The following is a 14,691-nucleotide window of genomic DNA, read 5'->3' as shown; positions in this document are numbered from 1 at the left end:
AAAAAAAAAAAAAAAAGAAAGAAATAATTCAGAGCAAGTCCACAGAGTAACGTGAAAGTAAATTTATTGAGAAAGTAAAGGAATCAAAGGATGGCTACTTCATAGACAGAGCACGGCATTCCCAGAAGTAAGAGGAGGAACATGCCCACCTTAGGTGCAGTGCTTGTTTATATATAAAATAACAAAGCAAAAACTCATACGGGAGGTGTGCTCTACCACAAGAGTTCCTGACAAAGGATTGTTAATCGTTGTGTAACTACTGTCTTCCACAACAATCTCTATTATTAATATTAAAACGAAACTTTTTTTTTTTGAGATGGAGTCTTGCTCTGTCACCAGGCTGGAGTGCAGTGGTGTGATCTCAGCTCACTGCAACCTCCACCTCCCGGGTTCAAGCAATCCTCTTGGCTCAGCCTCCCGAGTAGCTGGGACTATGGGCATGCGCCACCACGCCCAACTAATTTTTTGTATTTTTAGTAGAGACGGGGTTTCACCATGTTGGCCAGGATGGTCTTGATGTGTTGACCTCATGATCCGCCTGCCTTGGCCTCCCAAAGGGCTGCGATTACAGGCATGCGCCACCACGTCCAGCCTAAAGTGAAACTTATTCTTAAACTAAGAATGCTTTTGTTCTTAAGATATTGAGACATCAGGACATTTCCTGGGTCCATTAATTTCTGGGTTGGTTAAGTCCTGAGTCTGTCTGGAAAACATGATTAACCTGTTTCCTTAACTAACAACTTCTGGCGACATGGGATGCCTAACCTCCTGGGAACGCAGCCCAGCAGGTCTCAGTCTCATTTTACCCAGCCCCTGTTCAAGATATAATGGAAACATTATGGTGCCATTGTGGCCCACGTGGTGAGATGGGTATGAAGTTCTAGGAGAACAAAAATTGAGTGTTGGGTCCAGACAAAGCCTTGTAGGGTCATGGAAGCCACTGTGAGAGCTAAGGCTTAACTCAGGGAGGAGAAGGCACTGGACAGTTTGGAAAGGGAAGTGACCAGACTGGACTGGGGATTGAAACACGTCCTTCTGGCTTGTGCTTGGAGAACAGACAATGGTGAGTGAGGAATGGAAGAGGAAGACCATTTAGAGACAATTGTAAGAAAGTAGGTGTGAGATGATGGTAGTGTGGTCCATGGCTATCACGTATGTATTGATGACAACCAATTCCATTCTGGTTGAATTTTGAGTCTAGGACAAGCTTTGCTGAAAGATTGCACATGAGGCCTCCATGAGTCAAAAAAGACTCTAGTTGGATCAATGTTGTTAACACATGCAGTGCGGAAAAATATTAGATTCTTGTCTCTGGAAAGCAGAACACAACTTGCTCACAGGCTCCACGTGGGCATGCAGGAAAGGAGTGAAGCATGATTATTGCGTTGTCTACTGAGGGGCCAGAAGGTCTGAGCTGCCACTGCTAAGGGGTGACTTTGGGGCTGCAGATCCGGGAGCAGGGGCTTTGGGATAACCTTTGGACAAGTCTAGTCTGAAAGGCTGATTACACAACCAGCTGGACAGGCTGACACAGCAAATGGATGCCATCTGGGGAAGTGTGAGCTGTAAATATAAATAAGGGAAATGGCCAGATGCAGTGGGTCACACCTGTAATCCTAGCACTTTGAGAGGCTGAAGCAGGCAGATCACTTGAACTCAGGAGTTTGAGACCAGCCTGGGCAACATAGCAAGACCCCCATCTCTACAAAAAAATACAAAACTTAGCCAGGTATAGTGTGCACCTGTAGTCCCAGCTACTCTGGAGGCTGAGATGGAAGGATTGCTTGAGCTCAGGTGGTTGAGGTTGTACTGAGCCGTGACTGCACCACTGCACTCCAGCCTGAGTGAGAGTGAGACCTTGTCTCAAAAAAAAATAAAAAATAAAAAGAAAAGAAAGTCATAGAGCTGGAATCACACTGTGTAGCCTTTTCAGAATGGCTTCTTTGCTTTTTAATACACATTGAAATGTCCTCCATGTCTCTGACAAAGATTTTTCACATCCTACTTTATGATAGTACATAAATAATAGAAAATAATATTTTATTTTGTATTAGGAAAACAAACATGTATTGAGTTGAGATTTGGTGGGTTTTCTACCCCAGTCGCAGCTCAAAAATCCTGCAGATTTAGCAGATTTAGAAGGGATCCCTGTTAATTGCGTGACAGTTGATCATATGAATTGGGTCCTTCTTGTCGTACCCACCTAAAACAGAGTTGAAAGAGCTGTGGGAAGAAAAGCATGTAACACTGATTCAAAAATGTAATTCTCTGGAAGCCTGGCTGCTGAAACTCCCTGCTGTAACCTGAAACAAGTTTTATTTCATGGCTACTGAAAGGACACACTGCAACTCTAAAACTAGTTTTGTAACTGAACAGTCTAGCCTGAAAATGCACTTTAAAAGCTTTTTTCCTTTTTCTCATTTTTCCCTAGTCTTTTGGTATAACCTTGAACCTTACTTCAGAATCTTTTCTTCTTGTTAGTCTTAAAATACAGCCTTGAAATGTACTTTCTTTGAAACACCATGTCCACTGCTGCTCACCATACGCTCCCTTAGACCATGCACATTTGTCAATTGTATGCTAGTATCTAATTATGTGCTTACTCAGAAGTTCCTGAGGATAATCTTGAGACAGACTTGGTAGGCATATGGACCTATCTGTGAAATTTCAGAGATTACTTCAAGGCAGTTAGTCAACCACCGGGCCATTGTTGAAATGCGGCTAGCCCACACTCCAGGTGGACCATGGCTTGAGACAGCCACCAGAACAAGAGGTGCAGACCTAGTACTCAGCACCCCTCCTGCACACCTCCCTGTCCAAGTTCACATCCTTGGACTCAAAAACTCCGTTTTGAGCAAAACTCCGTCCCAAAAAAAACAAAAGCAAAAAAACAAAAACAAACCAAACCAAAACAAAACAAAAGAGTTCTGTGAGACCTTCACTTTTTTTACCAGCTGATACTTCCCAAACACGATTCTGCCACCATTTTTGAATGACCACATAGTTATTATAATGGCAGCAGTGGCAGATCTGGAGGGGCCGCTGTGATGATGCCAGCTGCAAATGGGGAGGCACAGCCAGAGCTGCATGGTCCGTGGAGCCCATGGGGGCTGGAAACAGGTGATCCCAGTGGGGTCCCAGCCCCAAGCCGTACTGAGTTGTCAGGACGGGAGCCCTGTGCTTCCAGGCGCAGCTGCAGCCACCTAGTCGTGGCTCCAGACAGGGCGTCCCTGCACTCTTGGGGACCTGGGACGCACCCTTTCTCCACAGGCCCAAAAGTGCCCGCTCCTACTCCCTGGCCTTTCCCCACTCTCAGCACCTGCTCCATGGCAGAGCAAAGTTGTGGACGTGTCAAGATAGCCAAGCCTGGGAGCTATCACGACCCAGCCAAATGTGTGTGCACTTGGGGCAGTGATGACATGCCAGCCCCCCACCACTTCGACCTGCTCCAGAAACTGCTTCTGAGGCTGAAACTTTGTGCACCAAGGACAGGGGAAGGAGGCCGGGGGCACTGAGGGTGGCTCGGGGTGGGCCTGCAGGCGACCTTCAGCATGGACAGCCTGGGCGTCATGGACAGCATGTTGATGGCCATGAGAGGCAGACAGGTTCCTAGGTGGCAACCTCACCTTCAAGCCACGGATGCTCTGAAGCCTGGAAGCCATGCTGCCAGTTCCCGGTGGAGTCTGTGATCCAGAGAGAGAAATTCCTTGATACCTTTGGGCCAATGGGATGGTGCTTTTCCCAGGCCTGCCCATGGCTGACCATGGATGGGCCAATCAGCATGCACTTCCTCCCACCCATGGACCAATCAGCACACACTGTCTCCATTCTGAGCCCATAAAAAACCCTAGACTGAGCCAGACTCAGACACTGGAGACTCTTTTTATGGAGGTGCAAGCTACTCACTCTAGGTTTCCTCTCCACTGAGGGCTGTTGGGTCGTCCAGTAAAGCCCTTCTCCGCCTTGCTCACCATCCAGTTGTCTGCATAACCTCATTCTTTCTGGACGTGGGATAAGAACTTCGGGGACGAGAACTTGGGACCCAACGAACAGCAGGAGAGAAAGGGGCTATAACACATTCCTGGCTGAGTAGCCATGTTCCTGGGCTGCATGAGTGAAAAATGGCGACTCTTCTGGGGGCCCAGACTTTGGGATTCCCCGAGCCAGAGCTGTAACACTGTAGCCCTCCTGCCCTCAGCCAGCACTGGGTGGCTGCCCCGGACGGACGACGGGAAGCAGCAGCGGGCCCGAGCAGGGCGGCGGGACTGAAAGAGATCTATCACAAACAAGCTGAAAACACACCCCTCCCAAAACACACCTCCCCGCTTGCCAGGCCGCAAGCGACGGGAAGAAGAGAAGAGCTGTGGCTCTTCCGGGAGCCCAGACTCGAGACTCCGGACACGCTGCAACACCCTCTTTGGGGCTCTGCTGTTCATGGTGTCTTCGAGCTTTCCAGCGCCACCACTTTTCTCTCGTCTAGATGCTGGTGCCTGCAGCAGAAGCCGCCTGTGGTGTGTCTGGTCCAGCCGCAGCCTTGCAAGGAGCTGGCGCCTGTGCCAGGGCCTGGAGCTGCCCGCCCCACCGCAGCAGCCAGCGTGCCTGGCTGTGTGCAGTGGCCGAACCCTTCACTTCCTCGTTCACACACCGCTTGCGGCTCCGCGCGTGGCTCACCCTTGGTAGCTGTGGGATCCAGGTGCAGCCTACTGGGCCCAGTGGGTGGAACGAGCCCAGCGGATGTGAGCAAAACTCAAGCAGAGGCGCGACCACAGAGGTTTCTGGCTGGCGAATCGACACCCATTATCAGTAGCTTTCTGTAATTTGTATTTTACAATTCTTTTCCTGAGATCATATCAATTTTTTAAGCATAACAGCCCTATAATAATGGGGGCAAAGTGCCGGGCGCAGTGGCTCACGCCTGTAATCCCAGCACTTTGGGAGAACGAGGCGGGTGGATCACCTGAGGTCAGGAGTTCGAGACCAGCCTGGCCAATATGGCGAAACGCCGTCTCTACTAAAAATACAAATACAAAAAAAAAAAAAAATTAGCCGGGCATGACGGCGGGCGCCTGTAATCCTAGCTTCTTGGGAAGCTGAGGCAGGAGAATCGCTTGAACGCGGGAGACGGAGGTTGCGGTGAGCCAAGATCGCACCATTGCACTCCAGTCTGGGCAACAAGAGCGAAACTAATGGCGGCAAAGATAATCATTTCAGGGATGAGAAGAGATGTTGAATTTAAGATACTCCCTACATTTGGGATTCAGAGCACCCTTTGTTCCACCTGTGAATGCTCTGGCTAGCCATCCTGCCTTTTCAAAATAGCATTCCTTTTGTTCTCTTTCTGAGCTTGATGTCAAATTATTAAAAGGAAGTGAATAAAAAGACATAGAGAAAGTGAGATTAGATGAATACAAGTGTTGCTTAGTAAATTGGACACAATGTTTAACTATACAGGCATGAGAATTATTTTCTGTGGGGCCCGGAGTCAGGGATCTACTTATGTCCTGTTGCTATAGGGTGCTTCCGTATCCCACCTTCATCCTCTTTGTCATGAACCTGTGTGGTGTGTTTTTTTTCTTGTCCCTAATCAAACATACAGACACTGAGAAAACTGACTCCAGGGCTTGAGTGCATGCGTTTGAATTACAACATTATCTTTTTTTTTTTTTTTTGAGACAGAGTCTCGCTCTGTCCCCCAGGCTGGAGTGCCCTGGCGCGATCTCAGCTCACTGCAAGCTCCGCCTCCCAGGTTCACACCATTCTCCTGCCTCAGCCTCCGGAGTAGCTGGGACTACAGGGGCCCGCCACCATACCCAGCTAATTTCTTTTTTTTTTTTTTTTTTGGTATTTTTTGTATTTTAGAGACGGCGTTTCGCTGTGTTTGCCAGGATGGTCTCGATCTCCTGACATTGTGATCCGCCCGCCTCGGCCTCCCAAAGTGCTGGGATTACAGGCCTGAGCCACCGCGCCCGGCCGCAACATAGTCATTTTTATTTGCTTTCTCTTCCAGTGGATCTATTTTGCGACTAATTGACTGTATGTAATAATATGTGCATTTGGATATGTGCCTCTGGGAACACACGAAATGACACGTCTTCAAACAAATAAACACTCTCAGACAGCAATCGGTAGAAACCTGGGTACGTCTCCTTTAAGAAACAGCGAAGCCCCGCCTCCGCCCCAACCTGGAGTGTCCATTTCCCAGCGCCCCCTACAGAGGTTTGGCCTTTACTTCCGGAAGGAGGTGGAGGCGACCCTCACTCTCCCGCCGTGCCTACTACATTACCCAGAATGGCCTGCGTTGGGCGACGGCGACCTTCAGCCAATGAGGCCTCCGAAAGGTGGCGTTTCCGTAAGCGCACGCGCGGTCGCGGCGGGACTTCCGTCGTCGTCCCGGTGGCGGTCGTTTTGGCATTTGTCCGGACTCTTTCCTTGGTAGAAAGCAGCGGAGCGATAGTCAGCATCGTCCGTGACTGACTGAGAGGGCGCAAAAGGAGTCTTCCCCGCTGCACAGAGGCGAAGCTGAGGTTCGGCGGCGCCCGGGGTACCCCGACCCGGCCCGGAACAAGGACTTCCTCTCCTGTCGCGCTCCGCCCACAGAGTCCGATGGCGGCGGCCGAGCTGACGGCCCCGGCCCAGGTATGTGCCGCGTCCTCCGGACCTTCCCTGCACTCCCCACGCGAGTCGTAGCACCCCGAGGGCGCCTGGTCGCGGCCCTGCAGCCCAGGACAGGACATGGGGGTTCGTCGGAGGGGCGCCCGTTTCCAACACCGGGGAAAGGGAGGGCGCGACTGCAAGGGGCCTCTGATGAGAGGCGCCCCCGAGCCCTGGGGTACAGAGGTGACACAGCCAGTGCGAGGGCACCCGGCTCCGAGGCCAGGCATGGGGCTTCAAGGAGGCCTGAGCCCGTTTAATACCGCCATGGATGCCCTTCTCTGAGGCCTGGCCCTTTCCACGTTTCCCTTGGCTGTAGAGGGGGTTATGAAACCTACGCCAGGAAGGGGAGGGTTTCCCAGTCTCTCACTAGCCTTAACTCCCATCCACAGGTTGTCTGGGTTGCGGAGTGCCATTCCCCCTGCCCTTAGTTCTGAAGACATTGGGTGAACCCCAAGCCCAGGGTTCTGTGTCCACGTGAGTGTGTATATAGAGTTGTTCCAATTTCTGGCAGCCAATATGAACAGATGTGGAAGGTTTTTCCAGAATGGTACAAGATGTGCAAACGGTTAGGTGCAGTACGGAGCTGGAAGCATTTATCAAGCCACAAGTCTCCTTGCTTTCTGGAAGCAAAGAACAGGAGGATAGGCGTCAGGACTGCAGTGGCTGCCTGAGAAGTTGAATGTGTCTTCAGGAGGCAATAGCAAATTTGAATCAAAAAGTAATTTACCAAGGTCTTCACAGGCTTCATCTGTGTGCACAGTGGGGCACAAACTGTGGGGTTGAGGGAGGAGGAAGGAAAATCGGGGTAGACTAGTCCAAGTGAGGGTTACTGGCCCAGGATCCTGGTTTAGGAGATGTGGTTAGATTCTGGATGCGCGGTTTCAAAAGGGACAACTAAATTACATAATGTAGGTGGTGAGGGAGTGAAACCGAGGATTCAGAGAAGACCCCTGGGTTTTTGGTATTAGTAGCTGTAGGGAAAGAAGTTTCATCAACTAAGATGAACAAATTGGCAATAGGAGTAATATTCACTAGGGATATCAGGTTTATTTGGGTCATGCTAAGAGTCACATCTTTCAGAGCCTACTAAATACAGGCGTTAAGTGGGCAGATGAACACGCAGGTCTTGAAATCTAGGGAGTAGTGACCGGGCGCGATGGCTCACGCCTGTAAATCCCAGCACTTTGGGAGCCTGAGGCAAGTGGATCGAGACCATCTGGCTAACACGGTGAAACACCGTCTCTACTAAAAATAGAAAAATTAACCGGGCGTGGTGGCGGGGGCCTGTAGTTCCACCTACTCGGGAGGCTGAGGCAGGAGAATGGCGTGAACCCAGGAGGCGGAGCTTGCTTGCAGTGAGCCGAAATCGCGCCATTGCACTGCAGCCTGGGCGACAAAGCGAGACTCCGTCTCAAAAACAAAACAAAACCAAACCAAAAAAAACAGTAGTTCAGGGTGCAGATTTTCCAGATGTGGCTGTTGTGTGCTCCGAGGTGAGTGAGCTGTGGGGCACAGTTAGGCGGGGCAAGCTCTAGATTTTGGTTGTAAAGCTGTTAGTGGGCCAGGATGGGGAGGCTGATGATGGAGTAAGTGGTCATGAAGGCAGGGTATGTAAAAGACAGTGTAGTTTGGCAGGGGCCAGGGCTTCCAAGAGAAGAATGGACATGAGATGGATGCAAATGCATAGGCCACTCAGGACAGAACTCGTGCTTATTCACCACGTTGTGGGTATCCAGGATTTTGTGATAACTTGAGGAGGCCTGGGTGTTTCATTCAGGCTGGAAGATTAAATTAATGTCATGTGATCATTTGTGAGAGTCATTGTGTGTGAGATGAGCAACCAGTGAGGCTGGGATTTAAATGAGCTTTAGGTGTATAGTGACTGCCAAGGGGATGGTAAGTGCAGCACAGAAGTTGAATAGGACCATGGTGTGAACCCGGGAGGCAGAGCTTGCAGTGAGCTGAGATCTTGCCACTGCACTCCAGCCTGGGCGACAGAGCGAGACTCTGTTTCAAAAAATAAATAAATAAATAAACTGTTGATCTCATTTGTCCAATGTCACGTGTCTGTATTTGGCTGCTGGTTATCCATTCTCTTTTTTTTTTTTTTTTGAGGGGGGACTCAGTCTTGCTCTGTCATCCATGCTGGAGTGCAGTGGCACGATTTCGGCTCACTGCAACCTCCACCTCCTGGGTTCTAGTGATTCTCCTGCCTCGCCTCCCGAGTAACTGGTACTACACCCCTGTGCCACCACGCCTGGCTGGCTAATTTTTTGTATTTTTAGTAGAGATGGGGTTTCACCATGTTAGCCAGGATGGTCTCAATCTCCTGACTTCATGATCTGCCCACCTCAGCCTCCCAAAGTGCTGGGATTACAGGCGTGAGCCACTGTGCCCCGCCCAGGTTATCCACTCTTTCACCCAGGTAGCATGTGGGGAGGCCAGGATTTGCCTGTGGTATGGAACGGAGTGGTGGTCACGGTCATATGGCAGTGGGATGTGGAGACCTGAGGTATATGCAGTATAATGAATGATATGCACTTGGAGAGGGAGTGTACCCGATGGCCCCAGTGCCCCCGTTGAGACTTACGTGACCTTGATCATACCAGAGGAATGCTTGTCAGGAAGGAGTGGTTGCCCTTACGCCACGCCCACAGCTTAGATACATGTATTTGTTCACCTGCCTCTTGTTACTGATGGCTGCACCCGGTGACCAAGAGCCCCGTTAGGAGACAACAGCACCCGTTGACTGCTTTCTCCTCTGAGTTGGGGAGCTTGGAAAGAGGATGCGGTAAATGTGTGAGGGGAAGGATTATGGATCCTGAGAGGAAGAACCGTTTGTGGTTTCATCTGTCCCCATCCTGGCAGGGCATTGTGACGTTTGAGGACGTGGCTGTGTACTTCTCCTGGAAGGAATGGGGTCTTCTTGATGAGGCTCAGAAATGCCTGTACCATGATGTGATGCTGGAGAACTTGACACTTACAACCTCCCTGGGTAAGGTCCTCACACCCACCTCTGTGCCCCGAGCTAGTCTTTGCTCTTACCCTTTCCCCAGGGACAGATATGTCTTCACAAGAGGACCCTTGACACAGCTTCCCTTTCCTGGGTAGGTGCTGCAGTTGGTGGGGCTAAGGTTGCATGTTGTCTGCTTTTCTCCTTGAGCACGCAACACCTGCTTCCCTTTCATGTGGAAAGATTCAGAGTCAGGCTTCTTATAGTCAGCCTCGTGGATCTCACCTTGTTTGCGTCTCCCTGACCAGGTGGCATTGTCCAGATCTGAGGCTCCTGGAGGCCCTGGAGACCCAGGTTCTGCTTCCTTCCTCTAGGGTACACTTCCTCATGCCTGCCTCTGCCAGCAGTTATGTGGACTATGAGAGAGGACTTGGAAAATCCTCCTCTGAATTTCTCCTTGTATTGCTTTTTTTTCTTGTGGGCTATCATGTGCAGAGTCATTCTGGGCTGGTCTTGGGTACTTGCATATTCCAAGTTGGGATAGGGGTCAGGTGGACAGGCCCTGTGGTTCCGAGGATGGCTGTGATTCCCCACAGCAGGGTGGACTCAGAGGGATCCTGGCCCTAGGAACCGCCTAAAGGAGGACATTCTGTCAGGGTTATGTCCAAATCATACCAGAAACGTATCCTGTTTGACCAATATTTTGGTGCTAATGACATTTGGGGCCAAACCTCATTACTGCCTTTTCTTTCCCATTCTGGACACAGCCTGCTTGTCAGCTCTGTACCTGGTTTCTGTGTCTCTTACTTGCAGCCTGGGGTTAATCCCCACATCTCCGGACTCCATGTCTCACCCATTTTTCTCACTGCCTTACCTGCAGTGCTCTTCAGTGTCGGCCTCTACGTCGTATGTTATGACGTTCCAGTGTCCACGTATGTCAGCTGCTATTTTGTTGTCACATTTTCTTGGACCAGGACACATACCTGCACACAATGCACGTGTTAGCGGGAGAACAGATCTCACTGAAAATTGCTCTAGAGGAATGAGTTGTGTATCCTGCTGCTTCTCCCTGTTTCTCATCCCATGGCTGTGTTTTTTAACTCAGGCGCCCTCCCCAGTTCCGTGATCTTTAGAGGCCCAGTTCTGCTAGGCAGCCCCATCTTCAACTTGAACCCAACACCTTGGTCCTGGAAACAACCCCATGGACTCCGTTCCCGGGTTTGTTGGATGCACATCTGTCTGCGGGCTACCCCCACTCCACTAAAGTCAGCATGCTCCTCACCATCCTTTTCTTTCTTTCAGGTGGTTGTGGAGCAGGGTATGAGGAGGCACCTTATCAGCAGAGCACTTCTTCACAGCGGGAGTCACAGGTTAGGCTTCCTAAGGCCCTTCCTTTTCCCCAGAAGACCAGTCCCTGTGAGATATGTGGCCCAGTCTTGAGAGAGATTTTGCACTTGCTTGAGCACCAGGGAACACACCATGGTCAGAAACTGTATACAGATGGGGCATGTAGGAAACAATTACAATTTACTGCATACCTTCATCAGCACCAGAAGCAGCATGTTGGACAGAAGCACTTCAGAAGCAATGGGGACAGAGACCTGTTTTTGAACAGCTGCACATTTGAAGTATCTGGGAAACCCTTTACTTGCAAGGAGGTTGGGAAGGATTTCCTGGCGAGATCAAGATTTCTTCAGCAACAGGCTACTCACACCAGAAAGAAGTTAAACAAAACCAAGAGTGCAGTGGCCTTTCACAGTGTAAAAAATCATTACAACTGGGGAGAATGTGTGAAAGCTTTCAGCTACAAACATGTACGTGTTCAGCACCAGGGAGACCTCATTAGGGAAAGATCTTACATGTGCAGTGAATGCGGGAAATCTTTTAGCACAAGCTGTAGCCTCAGTGATCATTTGAGAGTTCACACTTCAGAAAAGCCTTATACATGTGGGGAATGTGGGAAATCCTATAGGCAAAGCTCTAGCCTTGTTACGCACCGAAGAGTTCACACTGGGGTAAGACCTCATCAATGTGATGAGTGTGGAAAATTATTTAACAGGAAGTATGACCTTCTTATACATCAGAGAGTTCATACTGGAGAAAGGCCTTACAAGTGCAGTGAATGTGGGAAATCCTTTAGCCATAGCTCCAGCCTCATTACACACCAGAGAATTCATACTGGAATGAGGCCTTATGAGTGCAGTGAATGTGGGAAATCCTTTATCCATAGTTCTAGCCTTATTACACACCAGAGAGTTCACACTGGTACAAGGCCTTATATGTGCAGTGAATGTGGGAAATCCTTTAGCCAGAGCTGTCACCTCATTAAACACCGGAGACTTCACATTGGAGAAGGGCCTTATGAGTGTAGTGAATGTGGGAAATTGTTTACTTATAGATCTCGTTTCTTCCAACACCAGAAAGTTCATACTGGAGTAAGATCTCATGAATGTCATGAATGTGGAAAATTATTTAGCAGGAAATTTGACCTCATTGTACATGAGAGAGTTCACACAGGAGAAAGGCCATATGAGTGTAGTGAATGTGGAAAATCCTTTACCTGTAAATCCTACCTCATCGCACACTGGAAAGTTCATACTGGAGCAAGGCCTTATGAATGTGGGGAATGTGGGAAATCATTTACCCATAGCTCTACACTCCTTCAACACCAGAGAGTTCACACTGGAGAAAGGCCTTATGAGTGCAGTGAATGTGGGAAATTTTTTAGCCAGAGCTCCAGTCTCATTAGACATAGGAGAAGTCACACCGGAGAAAGGCCTTATGAGTGCAGTGAGTGTTGGAAATCCTTTAGTAACCGCTCTAGCCTCGTTAAACACCAAAGAGTTCACACTGGAGAAAGGCCTTACGAATGCAGTGAATGTGGAAAATCCTTTAGCCAGAGCTCTAACCTCAGTAATCACCAGCGAGTTCATAGTGGGGAAAGGCCTTATGAGTGTAGTGACTGTGGAAAATCTTTTACCTTCAACTCCAACCTCCTAAAACATCAGCATGTTCACAAGGGATAAAGGTTAGGTAACACACATAGGGCTGTTATGGACTGAGAAGTGTTCCTGCAAAATTCATAGATGTAAATAAATAAATAAATATGTATTTTCAATAACCAAATAACTTTATATTTAGTATATGTTCTCTGAATTTTGTTTTATACAAATAAATTTATATGTGTACCTACTACTTTTTGTCTCTCTTATGTCCACACATAAAACCAAATGGTTTCTTTCTAAAAAAAAATTATTTGTTTTTAAATGGACAAATTATAATTGTCCATGTTCCTGGAGTACATAGTGATGTTTTTATGATACCTATAATTTAGAGTGATCAGAGTAATTAGCATATCCATCATCTCAAACATTCGTCATTCCTTTATATTGAGAACATTCAGTCTCAATTGCCATTCTCCCAACAACCTGAAATTATATATTATTAACTTGAGTTCTCCTGTAGTGGTATAGAACACTAGAACTTATTCCTCCTGTCTAGTTGTAATTTTGTAGACTTTAACCAATCTTTGTCTGTTCCTGCCTACCCACTACCCTTCCCAGCCTCTAGTATCCTCTGTTCTACTTTTTACTTCTAAGAGATCAACTTTTGTTTTGTGGGGGTGGGGGACAGTCTTGCTCTGTCTCCCAGGCTTTTTTTTTTGAGACGGAGTTTTGCCGTTTTTGCCCAGGCTGGAGTGCAATGGCACGATCTCAGCTCACCGCAACCTCTGCCTCCCGGGTTCAAACGATTCTCCTGCCTCAGCCTCCCGAGTAGCTGGGATTACAGGCTTCTGCCACCACCCTGGCTAATTTTTGTATTTTTAGTAGAGACGGGTTTTTGCCATGTTGGTTAGGCCGGTCTCAAACTCCTGACCTCAAGTGATGTGACCACCTTGGGCTCCCAAAGTGCTGGGATTACAGGCATGGCCACTGCATCTGGCCTCTTTCTTGATTCTTGACATTTTTCTTACACTGTCACTGAGTGGGTTCTACATCAGAAAAAGATGAATAGGCCAGGTGTAGTGGCTGAATCCTATAATGCCAGCATTTAGGGAGGCCGAGGTGGGAGGATTGCTTGAACTCAGGAATTTGATACCAGCCAGAAAATACAAAAATTAGCCAGGTGTAGTGGTGCACGTCTATAGTCCGAATTACTCCTGAAGGCTGAGATGGGAGGATCACTTGAGCCTGAGAGGTTGAGACTGCAGTGAGCCTTGATCGTGCCACTGCACTTCAGCCTTGGCAACAGAGTGAGACGCTGTCTCAAAAAAGGAAAAAAAGAAAAAAAAAAAAAAGAATGTGGAGATAAGCAGATTTCAAATGTGAAGTGAAAAAGAAGCTTTTCATTGTTCAAACCATATTGCTAAGTGAGAAAAGCAAAGTACAGATAAGTATAGAATCTGTGACTTTTTTTCCTATAAGATGAAAAACCTATAATATAATTGACACACACCGAATAATGAACAAAGGGAGACACAATTCTATGAGGATAATACTATATTGCAAATTTCACCTTCTGTTTTTACTTATTCATTAAATTATTTATTTAGAGACAGGGTCTTGCTCTGCTGCCCAGACTAGCCTCAAACTCCTGTGCTAAAGTGATTCTCCCTCTAAGCCTCCTAAGTAGGTGGCTGAACAGGCACACTTTTTCTCCACCTTGGTATTGTTCAATGTTTTTAATAAAAAGAATCTCATTTTAATGACAAAACCAACAAGGGGACCATTTTTAATCACATGCTGACCTTAATTCCATGTCTTCTTAGACATCACTGTTAAAACTTCTGGGCCAGGTGAGGTGGCTCACGCCTGTAGTCCCAGCACTTTGGGATGCCACCTCTGGTGGATCACCTGAGGTGAGGAGTTTGTGACCAGCCTGGCCAAAATGGTGAAACCTCGTCTCTACTAAAAATACAAAAAGTAGCCGGGTGTGGTGTCAGGCACCTGTAATCCCAGCTACTTGGGAGGCTGAGGCAGGAGAATGAATTGCTTGACCCAGGAGGAGAAGGAGGTGGCAGTGAGCCGAAACTGCGCCATTGTACTCCAGCCTGGGCAACGAGAGAAACTCCATAAAAAAAAAAA

General features: G+C 48.3%; 2 protein-coding genes across 2 annotated transcripts in view; both read left to right on the top strand.

Moving 5' to 3' along the window:
* The window catches only part of LOC105524975 (chromosome unknown open reading frame, human C19orf18), a 22,573-nt gene extending 20,689 nt beyond the window's left edge, over positions 1-1,884 (top strand). Inside the window, exon 6 of the mRNA XM_011960459.1 lies at positions 1,856-1,884. Coding sequence (XP_011815849.1) covers positions 1,856-1,884 — 29 coding nt within the window. The remainder of the gene's footprint in view (positions 1-1,855) is intronic.
* A 4,468-nt stretch (positions 1,885-6,352) lies between these two features.
* Positions 6,353-12,728, top strand: ZNF256 (zinc finger protein 256). Its single transcript, XM_011960458.1, has 3 exons — positions 6,353-6,636; positions 9,523-9,649; positions 10,910-12,728. Exons 1-3 carry the CDS (start codon positions 6,604-6,606, stop codon positions 12,631-12,633), a joined length of 1,884 nt encoding a protein of 627 aa, XP_011815848.1. The 5' UTR covers positions 6,353-6,603; the 3' UTR covers positions 12,634-12,728.
* The last annotated feature ends 1,963 nt before the right edge of the window (positions 12,729-14,691 follow it).

Source organism: Colobus angolensis, unplaced genomic scaffold (assembly GCF_000951035.1).
Source record: "Colobus angolensis palliatus isolate OR3802 unplaced genomic scaffold, Cang.pa_1.0 Scaffold510, whole genome shotgun sequence".
Lineage (NCBI taxonomy): Eukaryota > Metazoa > Chordata > Mammalia > Primates > Cercopithecidae > Colobus > Colobus angolensis.
Note: the sequence above shows the minus strand (reverse complement) of the source record. Positions and strands in the feature narration are given on the sequence as shown.

Coding starts and splice junctions, on each gene's coding strand:
- ZNF256 (XM_011960458.1), top strand. CDS start 6,604: ATGGCGGCGGCCGAGCTGACGGCCCCGGCCCAG. Junction 6,637..9,522: donor AGCTGACGGCCCCGGCCCAG/GTATGTGCCGCG, acceptor CCATCCTGGCAG/GGCATTGTGACGTTTGAGGA. Junction 9,650..10,909: donor GACACTTACAACCTCCCTGG/GTAAGGTCCTCA, acceptor TCTTTCTTTCAG/GTGGTTGTGGAGCAGGGTAT.